Genomic DNA, 16,420 nt, shown 5'->3' with positions numbered 1-16,420 from the left:
ATAGAAATCTCGGTAAGTAGTGTAGTTTAACAGGCCGCTTCATCGACGCGGTTCTCTGACTAGAGACAAGCACTCTATACTCCGTGTACACACACATTTTTAATCTTCATGTCCTATTGTTTTACTATTCGCATGAATGTATATTCTCCGAAGCGCTGAAGACTTGGTCCTTTATTCAAATAAATATATAAATATTCATATATATGTATATATATATATATATATATATATATATATATATATATATATATATATATATATATATATATATATATATATATATATATATATATATATATATACACCGTAATACTTTTAAGCTCATACTTATTTACTAATAAATATGATTTGGTAGAAAAGACTCGACTGAATCGACTACATAAACATTGTTGGAACGCGAATAAATAACAGCTGCAGTATCTTAACAATTTGAATCTAATAATAATTCGTAGAAGCTGCATTTAATAACATATTTTCCTTCGGATTCTCTGAAAAGAAAGCCGCACTCTCAACGTTGGAAGACGCAAGAACGAGCTCTGGTTTCAAGGAATTCAAGCGGAAGCTGCATTATTAGATAGAAATACAGCTGAAAATTGTACTCTAATACTGTTGCGCGTATATTTATCTGAATAGAAGGAATCTTCCCTGGTGTCTTTCGAAATAACGCCTCAATATTCCGTACGTGTTAATACTCGGTCCTCTTCGTTGCCGCATCATGGTGTATACGATGTGTGTGTGTGTGTGTGTGTGTGTGTGTGTGGATGAGTGTCGTTATAAAGGGAAGCGCATTTTCCGAACGTGCAGGCGTTTCTCTGCGTGAGCCTATTCTGTTTTATTATATATGTATACGTCGTTTCTTACATTCTTCATCGTAATTATTACGTAGATTATGTACATCGGATACACAGACCACGTGCTTCGTCGTGGTGAGCGATATTGTTTGTTTAACCATAGTCGTCCTTGCACGTTTCGATCCACTCGCGGAGACGCATTTGTGGTGCACTGCTCAGCCGTCTAGGATTCTGCAGGCAGTCGTCGGCGTTGTTGTAGACGCGCAAACAAAGTCCAGCTAGCGAATCGTCCTAAGTCCTGTTCGCGAGAAGCACGAGGCTTCGGGAACGAAGCTTCACCTGCAACGAAACCGCAACGCGTTAGGTATACTCGAGACATTGTAAATACACTTGGTATACAGTTGTAAAAGAGCGCTTACCTCGCGTAAGGTGGCGGTGGTGTGAGAGTGGGCGGCTCGGCGATAACCGCGACTGCGGCGTTCGCTGGGACGACGACCCCGACGACGGTCCCGGGTATCGTGTGCTCGATCGAGATGGCAGAGGTAGCTCCGATACTGCTTCGATGGGTGGACCTGGCCAACTGTCCAGGATTCAGCTTGATGGCGTCGTCGTAGCTGGGCGGCGCGTCGGCCACAGCCTCGTAGTCCGGTGGCTTCTGTCGCGCGCCAGTCGACGGCTCCTCGATCGAAATCACGTGGATCGGATCGTCGATCTGCAACAGAAGCAGGAAAAACAGTTAGCGATGATCGTGATAATGGCGATGACGATCATTCGAATGTCACACACACACACAGGCCCAATTGCCGGGAATTGCACTACGTATTGGGATGAATTGAGCGGCGCGTGAACGGCTGATACTAAATTTTTTTCATCGGAATTGTGCGAGCTTTTTATCTTTTGCCAACTTCTTAGACCTTCTTTGAATTTCAGATATTTATAAATGTAACTATTTTGAAGCGACTTGAAATACACGCCGCGTAATAATAGAGGTGTCGCGCGACCCACTAAGCGAAGGCATATAATAATAAAGTTCATCGGTTTTCTTTTGCTTTATAGACGCGCGCGTATAGTAAATATGCTATGTAGGCATCCCCGCGGTGTACCTCATTTTATCAAAGTCGATAAACGGATTCATCATTCATAAGTTAATTGGCTATCGATTGCGCGCTATTCATAGAAAAATCTTTTGTCATTCCCTTACACGCTGATGATAATCAGTGTATGGGTATATACTGCGATGCATCATTGTACATGTAGCGTATAGAAGGAGAACCGGAAGATATCAATTCTTAATCCAGCTAACATTTCGCAAATCGGTCGTTTGAATAATGAACGCGTTATATATTCGTCTCGGCTATAAATAAAAATAATAGCTGGAACTAGCCGCCTATACTTCCACGTGCAGTTTATGGGAGCAAGATGTCATACAGCAGATAGCGGAATAGACGATATATGACGCTCGCCGTGGCTCTGCGGTTCTCTCTCTCTCTCTCTCTCTCTCTCTCTCTCTCTCTCTCTCTCTCTCTCTCTCTCACTCACTCACTTTCTATATTTAGCTGACATTTATATTCCTCGCCCTTTCTTAAGTAGCAACTAGGCGATTGCTACAGCATATAGCGACCGATGCACAGACAGCCCAGGTGCGGTGTATATATATATATATACACACGTGCTGGGCAGATATCCAGGTATCTATAGGCGCGAGTCGTCGCGATATAGATATACGTGTGCGGTGTGTAGCGTAGTGCGGCGAATTCATATTTCCGGGTGAATATCCTTATGGTCAGCGCTGCGAGTCGGAGAGACGAACCCGATTGTGTAAGTCGCGCGGTGAATCCAGGACAGCGTGAAAAAGTAGCTGATTTTTTGCAACGAATGGCGTAACCGCGTACTATTCAATTTTCTTTTCGAGTTAGCCTTATTTTTTTATGATTTCGCTTTAACGCTCTTACCTCACGGCGATCGCTTTCGACGAGGGAAAATCAATGGCGAATCAGAGTTTATCGAGCGGGCTTTATATCGAGCTTTTTATGAGGTTAATTGTCGCTCGACACAATGCACCGCTATACAGTATGTGCGACTATTGACTTTTATGTACTTTTGCGCATACAATAATCACATAGAGTCGCGGCGAGTTCACTTTAGCGAGTAACGCGACATCGATTTTTTAGCGTAAGAAATTCATGACATCAGATTATCACGTGCCGGCGATATGTTGCTCGAGAGAACTTTGTTTTCTTTGCATATTCCAATTCCGTCTAGTATAGAACGCGAGTTCATTCGCGAGCGCGATTCGAAAAATCTCATTCAACCCACAACTCGATAGAATTGGAAGCCATTACGCTATAGCTGCAAACTAACGGCGTAACGCCAAAAAATCAGCCATTGAGAAAACAATCACACACAGAGACCGGATTTGCAAGCCTCGGAGGCAAAGGCCTCTCGCCTCGAACTTTATAGGTGCAAGAGCCTCGCGATGTCCTCCCCTCGCGCAAAAACAAACAGAACGAATGGTATAAACGCGCGCGAGGCTCGATTTATTTGCCCCCTCGAGAAGCCTGCGTGCAAAGGAGAAAAAAACAACGGACGCGCGCGGATTCAATGAGTGCGACGAGAGAGCTGTTGCTGCTGCTGCTGCTGCTGCTGCGAAGCGCCATTAAACTCGGTCCATCGACGATTTCTGCGCCAGCGCGTGAAACTCTCCGCTCTTTTGACGTAACGGAGAGTCCGCTTATCACGTGCGCTTTGTTAGCGTCGAGCTTTTCAAAAGTTTCCTTTTTTCGCCGAATCGACCGCGAGATTGGATTTATGTTTTCTAGACTTTTTTTTGTTGCACGACGAAGAGACTTGTATAGCCAACACCCGGTTTTTTGCCTCGTGTCTTCGCTGCGTTACGTTGGAGGAGAGACTATAGTGTACGGATTGTTACGAAAGATCCGGAGATGGACGGATTTAGATCTGGATCGTAGTTTCTCTTCCCTAATTTCTCTCGGGTTATTTAATTTGCGGGGAAAAAATTAATTAGCGTTGGAGTAACCGAGAGCGGAGAGAAAAATATGAAAACGCTTCTGTGGAGAATTCTTTTTATGAAAGAACGGACTCGCAGTGCAAAGTCGGATTTCTAAAGCGAGCGGATCTCTGACTTGGCTGCGCTCTCAGTCTATTTGCATAATTAGAGATGCAGCTATTCGATTGCATATTTGCCGTCCGATTCAATATAACCACACAGGTGCATTCGTCCTAGATCAATCTTTAAATTTTTCATCCTCTAAAAGCTAGCTTCAATGTAAGAGGTACACGACGTTTATTTGTACATTCCATTCCATCGCTCGGTGTAATGCTTTTAAAATAGAGAAGACACGTGCAGTACCGCTACCGCGAAAAAAAAATTCATCCCACTTTCCTCGTGAGAGATTTTTACGAGGCATTCATCACTGATAAAAAGGGGGCTTGAATCGAGCTATATAACACCTGATAAGGAGCATGTTTATCGGCGGTGACAAAAAGATGTGTGTTTACGATTCGCAATCGTCATCATCGACAAATAAAACATGCAAATTAGAGCTCGAGCGACTGAACTCGTATAGGCATTAAAAATTTGTTTCTCTCCAACTCGTCGAGAGATACCCGATGATTAAAAGAGTAACTCGTCTCGCTCAGCGCTTCAAAAATCCCTCGCGCATATTTGCCAACGACCTTGCGCGCGTGCGCGCGACTGATGCCAAGAAGAAAAAAGACACTATGTACATATTGAAGAAGCAAACATTTTAAGCACGCATTCGCTCGGACGCGTCAGTGAAATGATAACAAAAGTGCGTTAGCACTCTTGGACTAATTCTAGCCGAGAATTTTAAAAATCGTTTTAGCGTTTGCCGATCGCAAAAACAATGTCTGTGAAGGTTTCGTTAAAAAATTCGTCTTTTTACTTTGCCATAATCGTGAAAAAAAAATGTTAAAAGTAAAGGTTGTGTTTAACAGAAGCGATTTGCCATCGGTAAACTTTAGCTCGATGTAAAATAGTAGGTTAGAGGACATAAGCTGTAAGCGGCACACGCGATGGGAAGGAGTAATAAGTGACCGTTGTTAGTCCGCTGTTTCGTGCGCTGACCGTTATTTCAATTTTACTTATCCGCGTAATAAACTCTTCTGTAATTATCAGTGTGTATACGTTGTATCGTTATTTGATTGAACCTTCATAGAATTAGCATTGTCACCAATAAAAAAGTCGTAAAGGCTTGAATTTTTCCTTTAAAACAGCAGTTGCCTCTATCTCGTTTTATAGCATCCAAATTGACCGTTTTCTAGAAAAATCTCGATGTATCAGGAGCGTTGTTTTTTTTTTGATCCTCGAAATATCCTTTCAGGAGATAATCTCGTTCAGCCACTTTGTATATACGAGGAAAAATCGTGTACGAGAGGCAAAACATTTAGTTTTCGTAAATTTAAGGTAATTTAATTTGCATGCATCAGATAACCTCAGAGACGTGCAAGCTACACTGTAAAAAGCTGCATGATGTAATTTATATCGGAATTCTCGTAAACTTATTTAATTTCCTCGGCGTGCACGGTATGACTGTTCAAAGAGTGTAACGTGGAATTTCGCAAATTAGTCCAAATACTTCGAATCCGACGTAGCTACGTGAATCCACCCACATTTTCAAACGTAAGAGATCTAGATCTTTATAGCTAATATTAGAAAGGCTAATGTGTATTCACATGACCGCGTGTGCGCACTAGATGAGCACAGCTAGATAATAGGCATTTCAATATTCCATAAGTATTTATCGAATACGCTTTCCTATATCGAGTGAGATATACTTATACATCAAATTCGAACATCAAAAAAACAATGTGTCCGATTATACATTAACGAATTTAGCCGCGACTCACCTCGTTATGTACTTGTTCTACTAGCGCAGTTCATGAATTCTCAGTTACGCTTATTGGATTATTTACTACAAACTTTACGTAACTCCTCGTTGCTCGATTTAAAGTCAACGATCATCTTCGAATATTCGCGCAACCGTCGCGTTTTTTCCCAAAATTGTGTTTTTTTTGCCACTTATTCTCGCTGACAACTGCGTACACACACAGCCGATAAATTATTGAAGATGATTCAGAAACGATATCCAGTCATTCTGATTAGTCAAACTCACCTGGGCAGTGAGAGGATGCGTGGTTCGCTGAGTCTGCGTGTTAGTCCTCGTTGGAGGTGCGTGTAGCCAGCAGCACATGGCGGCACAGATGAGCAGTGCTCCGGCGACGATACAGGCCACCCCGACGTACCGCACAGGTTCCACGTAGTTCTCGGCCAGGCCCAACCAGTTGATCAGGGCACCGACGCACAGCAGAACCATGCCATACCTGTAGGGCCGCTGGGATCTTCTAGATTCTTCTATTGTCATTGCTGAAACAAAATTACATCTACCGTTAATAAACGTATAGAAATTTGCATAGGAATCAGTGCAACGATTTCAAGCTCGATGAAACTCGAAACGTTATACTCGCTAGCTGACACCGGCGCTTTGACGTCGACCGCTCCGGCCAATAAACTAAATAAAACGCAATAAACTCGCATATGCATACGTATCGGCGAAGTGATTCATCGCGGTCCCCAATGGGCTGGCGCACAATTGCCGATAAGCCTCGGACTGTTAGCCGATAATAAAAAAAATTTTGAACTGCAGGGGACATAACGCCGACGGATTGAAAGTGCTGGATATCAATGCGCGAGCTGTATTCTGCTGCGGCCGATTTTCGTTGCTGCCAATATTTGGCGCCGATCGTCGTTCCTCTCTTTTTTTTATGTATCGGGACGGCCGAGCAGCTTTCATTACGTAATACGGCTTTATCGATTGCTTTGATTTCACGACGCCTTTTTACATACAGACGACGACACGATGACGACGGGGGGATGCAGGCTGTACGCGCGCAGCGAATGAAACGAAGACGCGGAGACTCGCGCGCTAAATTTGCATTTTTATTCATACGAAGTCTCTTGTAAAACTACATCGAGTCTACTCTCGAGATTGGCTCTTCTTCCTGAAAGCAAATACGCGATATCGATCTCGAGCTGCGTGACGTTAAGGAGATTTAATTTAGTCGCGCGTGTTTTAATCCGAGTAATTATACCAACAAAATTAAAATCAAATACGCGCGCCGTCTTTAATTTCCTCGTTCAGAGACGCTCGTAAAGCGACAGTGATGTCGTGTTTGACTACGACCGAATGCGATATAATTTTTATTGAGTCGTATACGTATCAGCACTTGGCGTTCGGTGTATGTACACAGAGTTTAACGACGTTATTAACGAGTACAGTTTTGAATCTCAAATGTGATGCTACTTTCGTAGGTTTTTAGAAATAGAAGTCTTCTTTCGATTATACGTTTACCGATTCAAGCGTTTCCTGTGAAATTCTCGACTTATAGATATCAAAGATTGTGAATTTTGAGATATAGTATGCGATAAGAGTATATATATATATTCGACGCGCGTAATCTCTATTGCGTGATATATAATATTCGATCGTATTTCACGCAAGTGTCCAAAAGATTACACAATTTTGATTTCGTTGAAACGTCGTCTAAGTGTAGGCTTAAAAGTAGTCTGGAAAATTTTCTCTGAAATCGTATTCCTTTCGACGACAAAACAAAAGAACGTCAGCTTACGCTCTCTTATCAGTATACATGAAAAATATTTTATTATTTCTCTAACGAGTTCGAATGAAGCCCGAGCGAAATTAAAGTGGTCGATAAATCATGTGACGCGCACACGCACGAGCTGTATAACACATCGAGCGAATCAAGCCTTTTCGAAAAGCCCTCCAGCTGTCCTAATTGCAATCTCCCGAATCGTCGAGTGACCCATGATGCTGCACTAATTCTTATCAGGCCGGAATCGTTCCGAAAAAAGAACCCGTGGAATCAACGTGTCATCAGAGTTAAAATTACCCTACGAAATTTCCTTTCCCTACACTCGTGTGTGTCCAATAAATCAAATCGTCCCGACAACGACGACGTCTCGTCATCAGCGGGAGGTCGTCTCTGACAGGCCTTTCTATCTCTCGTGCTCGCGGAAATCGTCAAAAGAGCTCGTGTATACAGCACCGCGTGTTCGAAGTAGGTCATCGCTCGGCTCGTCCAAACAATGGGAGCTTCCCAAGCCGTGTGCGCGCGCGCTCATCCTATTCCAGGACGAATAAAGCGTCCCTGAAGAATATCAGACTTTACGAGTTGTTAGACACACCTCCTGTTGCGTCGCCGTCGTGACTTCGACTCTCTGATTATTTTATTTTGCATGTGGCTGTAAAAGCGAGACGCCGTCGCCGGCCCTCACCGAGTTGATATTGGCAAAGACGCGTTACGTCGGATAATTAGGACGAGGCGCGAAGAACTACAAAAGGCGGACGAAGGAGAGTGAGAGGCAGTGCATTATTTAATGTTGCATGAGCTTGGACTATTGCGCAATGACGACATTGATTTTTGCGCTGTTGTGCTGACTTTTATTTTCACCGTTTGTCGAATATATTGCCGACGATAAATATAAATGGCGCTTGACGAGACTAAAAATATCATCGATAAAAAACGCGGTATTTATACCCTTTCGTTTTGATAATGCATTTCGTGTAAAAACAAAGGCTTAAATTGAGTATTTGATTTATATTCGCGTATTTTCAGTGGATTGATGAATAATCATTAACAATTATTTTTAATAAAAATATGACAGTGTTTCTCCAGAAGGTGAAAACACGAGCCGTTAGTTTTAAAGAAATTATCTAGAAATATTAACAATGCAGTATAAACAAATGATGCTTGGTTGTGTAGTCGTGGTGTGGAATTTCTTGTCAACGATTATAGCTAAAAAATTAGTCCAACTGGTTCGCAACTGGTTCAATCTGCATCGAGGATTTGATGTAGTTGAAGGTATTATTCATCAAAGTTATGCGGAGGCGAAGGAATATTTAGCTTAATCGATTATTTAAATTGCCTTCAAAAACGAAGCTATAAATTAGTCAGTCATCGCTTCGTGCGTTGGCATGATTCGAATTAGAAAATGTTTTTCCTTGAAATTTACTATTGGATCAGCTGACATTGTGAATTTGTTTCGCTGTGGATTTACATGTGAGATGTATTCTTACAAAAGCGTTGTACCATAAACCAGATGCAAATCCAGTAGGTCGACTTTCCATAATTTGTCGAAATCGTCGGGCGGAGCAAATATTAGCCGAAAATTTGATTAACTAATTCGTGTTTTTCACCACCCGCACCTACGTTTCTAAACAAGTGTGTATGCGTGTACATGTCTATTCTACGCCAGTGGACAACATACAGCATAACAAAACTTGATAAGCGAGCACGACGAGTAATCGATGATGTATGGCTGATCACGCCTTCGGTGTCTCGTGAGACGCTTTATCAGTAATTAAGAGACGCAAATGAAGAAAAAAATACAGCAATTACGGCCGTATATGCGCAACGCACTACACTGTGTGGCTCTACCTACTTGTAATTGCTTTCATCAGTCTCTGTTTTCCCAACAATACGTCTGTTAAAACATCGAACGCTGGGGAGGGTTTTTTTTAATTGAAACTGACGTCAGTCCATCGATACTTTCTACGTACGTACTACGTCGATTCAATTAATTTATATCCGTTTCCACGATTTGACGAGTATACCAGCGAGCTACACCTCTCATAAATCAACAATAAAAGAGCAATTAAAACGCGCCTTCTCTCTGTAATCATAAACGTCGACCAAAAATTAATTACACGCGAAATTTCATAAACCCAAAGGAACACGCCGTCATGAGAAAATAAATTTCGACTGTTCTCCGCCATACAGAGCGGACAAACATTATAATACGAGCGCGCACGCATGTACAAAAGAGTCGCTCGCTTACACGAGCTTCACGCGCTATCACGCACGCAAAATTAATTGTAATTTCGAAACGTCGCGTACAGGGACGCAGTAGAGTGTATACGTAGCTCGTCGGCGGTATAGATGCCCAAGGACGCTGCGATGCGTGTGTTTACCGTCTGCAAATCTTTTGCAGCAGGAGGAGGCGTATAGTGTGAGCCGTTCGGATTTGCGCGCGCACGTGATCGAGGAGAAAAATCTCTGTATTAAATATTAAGTGTTCTCGGTGCGCACGCACTGCGTATACGTTCATTGTGAATTATACTTCGTTGTTAGAAAGATGAACCGTGGGATTGGAATTTAAGCGTTAATTAGGTCTTGAGTGCGCGGGAGATTCCTTCGGGATTCCTCATACACCGAGTCTAATTACACGAGCTTTTACTCCGCGCGATGCGACCGAAATCGGGAAATTGAAGAGGAAAAGTAAGAGAAAGCTCGAATTTCCGTGTATAGTTTCCTTTGTTATTAATTTTCGCGATCTACCTACACGACAAAAGTTTCGTTTCTCCAGAAGAACTAATAGATTTTTCAAATATACTTCGAATGCCGTCGACGTTGAATTATTAAAGGCGACACAATTTCCCGCGAGGGAAGAAACGAGGAAAATGCACTCTCGATTTCACGTGCGCGACACGCCTGCCTCTCGCACGAAAATCGTTATTATAACGTTCGGCGTGTATATAGAGCGACGGAGTATATTCAAATATTTGCGCGAGAAGAAACAAAGTGGAAAAATTCGAGGCACGAGAAAGAAAGAGAGAAAGAGAGGCGAGCCCCAAGCCTCAAAATTAGAAAAGTTAACAACGTTGATACGCAGCGGAATGATAAAGCGTCTGCGAGTGTGCGGTGGCACAAGCGGTTATCACTTTGCACGTTTTCAACACGTAAGAATAACAAGTGCTGCACGTCCGGCGGCTGAGGTGACACGAGACTCCAAAGTGATATAAAACGACGAGAGACGCAGCTCCGGTGATAAGACCGAGAGACTGCGATGCAGATTTTTCGCGCCACGCATTCCGTTCCCAGGAGAAGCTATTAAAAGATGCGTTCGACACCGATGAAGGGCTTTTTGTTCTACAGCGATGCTCTTTTGAGTATACTCTTGATCTGAGAAACTGATAAGTGAGTTTCGTTCACGTGACGCAGGTATACATACACATAAGCGTACACGAGATGTTATCGATGACGGAAAATCATGCGCAGCTTGAAGCGAACAAAAAGTCGTATCATCGTGAAAAGCTTTGTATCGCTGTTTACCGTCTTGAACCCCGTACACTTGTAACCCGTTCGATTGTAAATTAAATGGCTTCGGGCCTGACTGCGTGACGCTTACAGACGCGCTCTAGAGAGGAAAAAGTATTTATTTGCAATGGGATTTCATGATCGATCGATTTCCTGAGACGCGTAATAATTATTTTGTCGTTTGCTGAAAAATACCACCTACGTTGAGATTATCCTTATAAAACGTTTGCTCGCGATACAGATAAGACTTTAGAAAAATAAAAAGTTTTTTTCTTTGCCGAGAATCGATTCCTCGATCGATCTAAAAAAAGGTACGAAGGGCCAACTTTTCAGAAATAAATACCTGGTATTTCTCCAAAGACAAGATAAGTCGGCGGCGGGCTGCTGGTCGTGTTGTTCATCGCACGTAAGTGTCGGACACGAGAAAATTGTATGCGCAAGAGGCTCTCCTCAATTATTAACTAAGAGAGATATAAATATATAGACCGAAACGTAAACTTCCTCGACACGTGTCAAAGGCTTCATGCCGAGTTCTTGTTTCTGAACTTGTACAGACTACGTTTGGAGTTGACTTTGCAGTTGATACGGAGCGACATCGCGATGATAGTACTTTATAATAAAACAAAGAGAAGCAAGTAGTTGCGGAACAAAAGTGAAAAGGAGAGAGAGAGTCCGGCTGCCCCTATACGGGATGCACTGATTATGAAGGAATTTGAGGTAAGTCTGTGGGGGCAGACCGGCAGCTTCACTTCTTTAATACGGCGCGTCGCCCCTCCCTCGAACGATAAACCCGCGTGCGGCGCGCGGCGCGAAGGGGAAGAACACAGTATAGTCGCTCTCTGTGCACACAGAGACATCCCACCTATACACCTGATGTCTCTGCTTGCCACACTACGCCGAATCAAATATTAAGTATACACACACACACACACACTCACACACGCCGTACGACGAAGCTGCGCTGATGAATTCGCTAGTAATACGGTAATTTCAGTATACGAGTCGGATTTCGTGCGGCTGTATGGATATACTCTCTTTCGATACGCTTTTTATCGCGAGACCGATCGAGCGCTTTATCTGCGTTCGATAGGTTACCATCGCAGCCGCGCCCGCGCGCGACTATACGTCTGCTGATGCGCGAGCGAGGCCACCATGAATCACGATCTCGAGCGCCGCTCGTCTATTTAGATTTATATCTCCCGGCGCTAGCTCGCACTATATAGCTTCTGCGCGTTGTTCGATTTTTCTCGGCGCTTTGCGAGCTATATTTGATTCTCGACGACGACGGCTTGCTTGATCGTCTCAAAATGTGTTTACTACGCGTATAGTCGAAAATCAAAATAAATCGGAAAGTCATCGGTCGATGTCAATAAGGGCGATTCTCGGTATACAATCTATCGATGCGCGGATGAATAGCTCGGCTTGTGCAGCACCGCCCGATGAATCGGTGATTTGTATTTTTCCAAGCTCGATGATGACTGTTTCGACGAAAAGCGCGATGCGATAATTTATGCAACGAGAAAGTGCGCTCGGGGAGGGACACAACTTTCCAGATAGGAATCGATCGATGCCACACCGGCAAATAAACGAGGGTTTATTAATTCAACGCTCATAATCGTACCGCCGGTCGCTCTCGCGAAAATGTGTGCCAGCGTAGTGCACGCGACGGAAAATTAATACAGCTCGACTCGTGTTTCCCTCTCTCGGAAATCAGAAAATTTTGCAAACTCGAAACGTAAACTCGTTAGCTATATACCGGTGTTGCGCCGGTACTAATTTCGTCACCGCGGGACAATGCGCGCACATTCCTGTGTAGCGATGGTCAACGCAATATGTCCGATAATTCGAGCCGATAATCAACTATGTTAACCCAATTTGCCGGGTTAACGTTAACGCTCGAAAAACCGACCCACGGAATCGTCAACAGCGCTGTGTGGCGCAATCGTGCGTAACCGAGAGTGCTATCTTATTGTTTATAAAAGGTGTATTGCACGATTATAACGAGCTGGCGAAGGATCCGTGTCAAGTCCGCTTGCACTCGACTGCGTGAATTATTCAAATTTTATTGTCGTTTAACAGTGTACACGGCCTTCGATTAGCGGCGCCTTGCGTTATTACAAAACACACATATTTGTGTCGCGCAGTTGGCAAAATAAATAAAATTGCGGAAAAAATATCCGCGTTTCATCGTTAATGAATTAAGACAGTCCATTAAACTCCAACGATTGAGAAAGCAATAATCGACTCGATCTCGTATCGCTCACGCACACTCCGTATCTCACCGTAAAATCTCCGCACCGTCATAATACACCATATACGATTATTTATACACTTTTTACCGGAATCTCCGATACGCCAAAAACAAAAGTCTTAGCGCTTATCGCCGTCATTATCATCGGCGTTTTACGACTCTCGCGCTATATTAAGACCGCGCGCGAGGAGAGCTTCATCCGTACGGCTGTAAAACTTCGTCGCGCATACCGGGGGGTGGGGGGGGGGGGATCATTGACTCCGCCTGAGGAAAATCCGAGCGAAAGAAAAAAATCGACGTTTTCCAGCTGCGCGCTGTACTCGCAATTAACAAAGATTTCCTAATCCGCGCGCGGGAGCCGTATGTCAAGATCACTCGTGCATTGGGGACGTGAAATCCGGTCTCTGCGTGCACAGCACAACTACGTCCTCTCGTGAAACGTCCTCGAGGCTATACATGCGCAGTTCGTAGACCTGCAGACTCGCGGGGTGAGTGGCTGCTGTAGAAGGGAGAAAAAAATATTCTGACCGCACTACTGCTGTCTATTGTTGCCCTTTTTTGCCTTACTCCGTGTGTTGCGTGCTACTGTATGCAGCGCGCAGTGTTGTAATTCCCAGACGGTTAGTGCGCGGGGGAGTGTAGGTACGGCGCAGCGATGCTTTTTCCCGTACTTTTCCGCGGGTACGCGAGCGGCTCTCTCTCTCTCACCTGGATCAATATAAGAATATTCGCGCGCGTCTTGGCGCCGCCGCCGCTCACGTAAATAGTCTGCGCGCGGTCGAGTCTTGAAAATTTTATTCCGGGATCCGCTGCTTTTTTCGCTTGAAATTGAATCTTGCATAGGGCGATGATAAGGTTAGCTCGTGGGAGAAAAAAGCGGTTTTTCCCGCTGCAGTCGTTGATAAGATTTCAAAGGAGTGAAAGGGTATAAGTAGACGCGATTAGACAGGAAGTCTGTACGTGCGAACACATTTATGCTGACATCGTCGTCTTTGTGGCTCCCTTAAGAGAAACCCGATCCCGATAATGCGTTATCACTTCACGAGCTGCTTATATGCAGCTACAGTCGGGGAAGCGTTTTTTATTTTCGAGTGTGAGAAAAAAAAAGAAGCCGAGTTCCCGTGAGTCATTGCGAACAATGACGCAAAATCATCGAGCTGTTGTATAATACTGGCCATTTCTCGGCGTGTGGTAAAGCTTTTTTTAGAATCATCCGTACAATTATACGAGGTGTCAATGAAAGGCTGGAATCGTTACGAAATCTTCACGATACAAGAAGCGACGATCTTTGTTGCTCTTTGTGTTCGGAACACATAACACACGTCCCCGAAAGATCTCGTGCAAAGTCTCGCCGTCGAGTTCCAGGCAGACAACGGAACAGAGGGACGACACCGTGAATACCTAATGACACACACACACACACACACACACACAGCGTACACGACTCTCGCCGTCTTTGTTTTCGGGTATAATCAGCCAAATATTGACGGCGCTCCGGCGAAAACACGCGGATTATACACACCGGCTACGTGACATTGACGAGCGAAACACGGTGATTCAAGAGAGGAAACGTCGTTATCGTATACGACACACTCAACGCATTCTTCCCCCGAAAGAATCGGATCGTTTCATTCAGCATCAATTACGAAAATAAAGCGAGCGGATTCATGTTTAATGCAAAAGAACGGCGGCTCGCGCGCGCGAGTTACAAGCGAGGCGGCTCTAAATAATTCAAGCGCCGGGAGGATTCGAAAGCGGATACCGTATATACTATTCGTTTCAATTTCATTTACAGTTCGAGAGCTGCAGCGCTCGTGCGAAAACGTCTTATTTTCGCTTCGTTTTAAAGGCTCGCTCGCTCACGGAGAGACGGATCTTCATTTGCGAATGTAAGCCCAGAAAATGCCCAGTAGCGCGAGCTCGCTTGATTGGATGAGCTTCTTTATTGCTTCTGTGTGTATGTGGAACGTGGACGCGCGAGAGGAAAAAATTTAATTACTATTACTTTGCTCGCACATGGTGTATAACGAAGACTATCGCGAGGATGAAAGATGAAACTTGCTTTAGATTGCCTTCGGAGAAGTAGGGGACTTTTTCGCATTTTTCCGCGCGAGGTAAACGCACTAATTAGTGCAGCGCGCGAGCCGAGTAAGTGCTCTTTATATGCCTTCCTCCTCCGCTTATACGTCGTAGTAGGCTATTCATTCTATACGCTGGAGTATAGCGCATGAATATGAATGACTGAAAATCTTCGCTGAATTGGAATCGATCTGATCGGCTATATTTTATTTTTAGTAGTATATGAAGCGGAGGGCGCGCGCGCGCGCGAGAGAGAGAGAGAGAGAGAGAGAGAGAGAGAGAGAGAGAGAGAGGGAGAGGGAGAGGGAAAAAGTGGGATTGCATATTATGGCGCATGACCGAGCGAATCTTGCGCGGTTTCTCTCGAAGAGAAAGAAACTCGCGCTCGTTTAAATCGTATAAGAATTTCAAGAACACCACCCAATTCTTTTTCACGGAAGCCGTCGTTCGAAAGAATCACTCGCAGTTCCAGCTTTCCCTGCAAAACTACGACGAATCGTTTTAAACGATCCACAAAATCCTTTCCGTCGTCGTCGGCATTTATAATTCACGCACGCGCGGATATTTCCCCCCACCCTCTCTCTTTCGGTCGTAAAAACGTTATATCGGAGTAATACAATAATCTTCTGCGCGACGGTTTCACGTCTCGTCATCATTTGCGTATTAAATTTTTCTCAATAAAATCCGCGCCACCGCGACGACGCTTTTTATTGCGCGGATCTTTACCTCGGCTCGCAAGTCGACGACAAGTGCACCCCCGAGACTTATCGTGTGGGCCTCGTGTGTGTACTTCTTTCATGAAATTATTACTCTCCGAATATATGCACGATAAGCTCGAACGCGAGAGGCTCTTGTCCGGCAAAGCGCTTCGAAGAATGTATCTATCGGATGACGAAAAAAAGAAAAAATTATCGGTTAAGGCGCGGGAGTGCGCAGTTGGCCGTTTTATTCTATACTGCAATCTAATCGGGAGTTTCGTAGTTTTATCATCGGCTGCGACGATTAACCTCTGCTTATACCATAACACTCTTAGCTGTACATGCAAATCCTGCGAGGAGGTGAACACCGCGCGGAACGGAAAATTAGCGTATCTGCCCATTTCTCCGTGCTGCGTAATTTAATTATCGGCGACGACGCGGTT

At 44.2% G+C, this 16,420-nt stretch overlaps 1 protein-coding gene across 4 annotated transcripts in view; it reads right to left on the bottom strand.

Annotated features, from left to right (window-relative positions):
* Positions 1–290: 290 nt before the first annotated feature.
* The window catches only part of LOC100679097, a 28,665-nt gene continuing 12,535 nt past the window's right edge, over positions 291–16,420 (bottom strand). For 3 of the 4 annotated variants that reach the window (XM_016981722.3, XM_008211572.3, XM_031923876.2), the window contains exons 2-4: positions 5,948–6,198; positions 1,211–1,503; positions 291–1,130 (exon numbers count right to left, since the gene is read on the bottom strand). In XM_016981722.3, coding sequence (XP_016837211.1) covers positions 1,127–1,130; positions 1,211–1,503; positions 5,948–6,198 — 548 coding nt within the window. In that variant the 3' untranslated portion in view covers positions 291–1,126. Of the gene's footprint in view, positions 1,131–1,210; positions 1,504–5,947; positions 6,199–11,292; positions 12,563–16,420 lie in introns of those variants that run through there. The other variant, XM_016981721.3, reaches the window with a different exon arrangement.

Source organism: Nasonia vitripennis, chromosome 2 (genome assembly GCF_009193385.2).
Source record: "Nasonia vitripennis strain AsymCx chromosome 2, Nvit_psr_1.1, whole genome shotgun sequence".
Lineage (NCBI taxonomy): Eukaryota > Metazoa > Arthropoda > Insecta > Hymenoptera > Pteromalidae > Nasonia > Nasonia vitripennis.
Note: the sequence above shows the minus strand (reverse complement) of the source record. Positions and strands in the feature narration are given on the sequence as shown.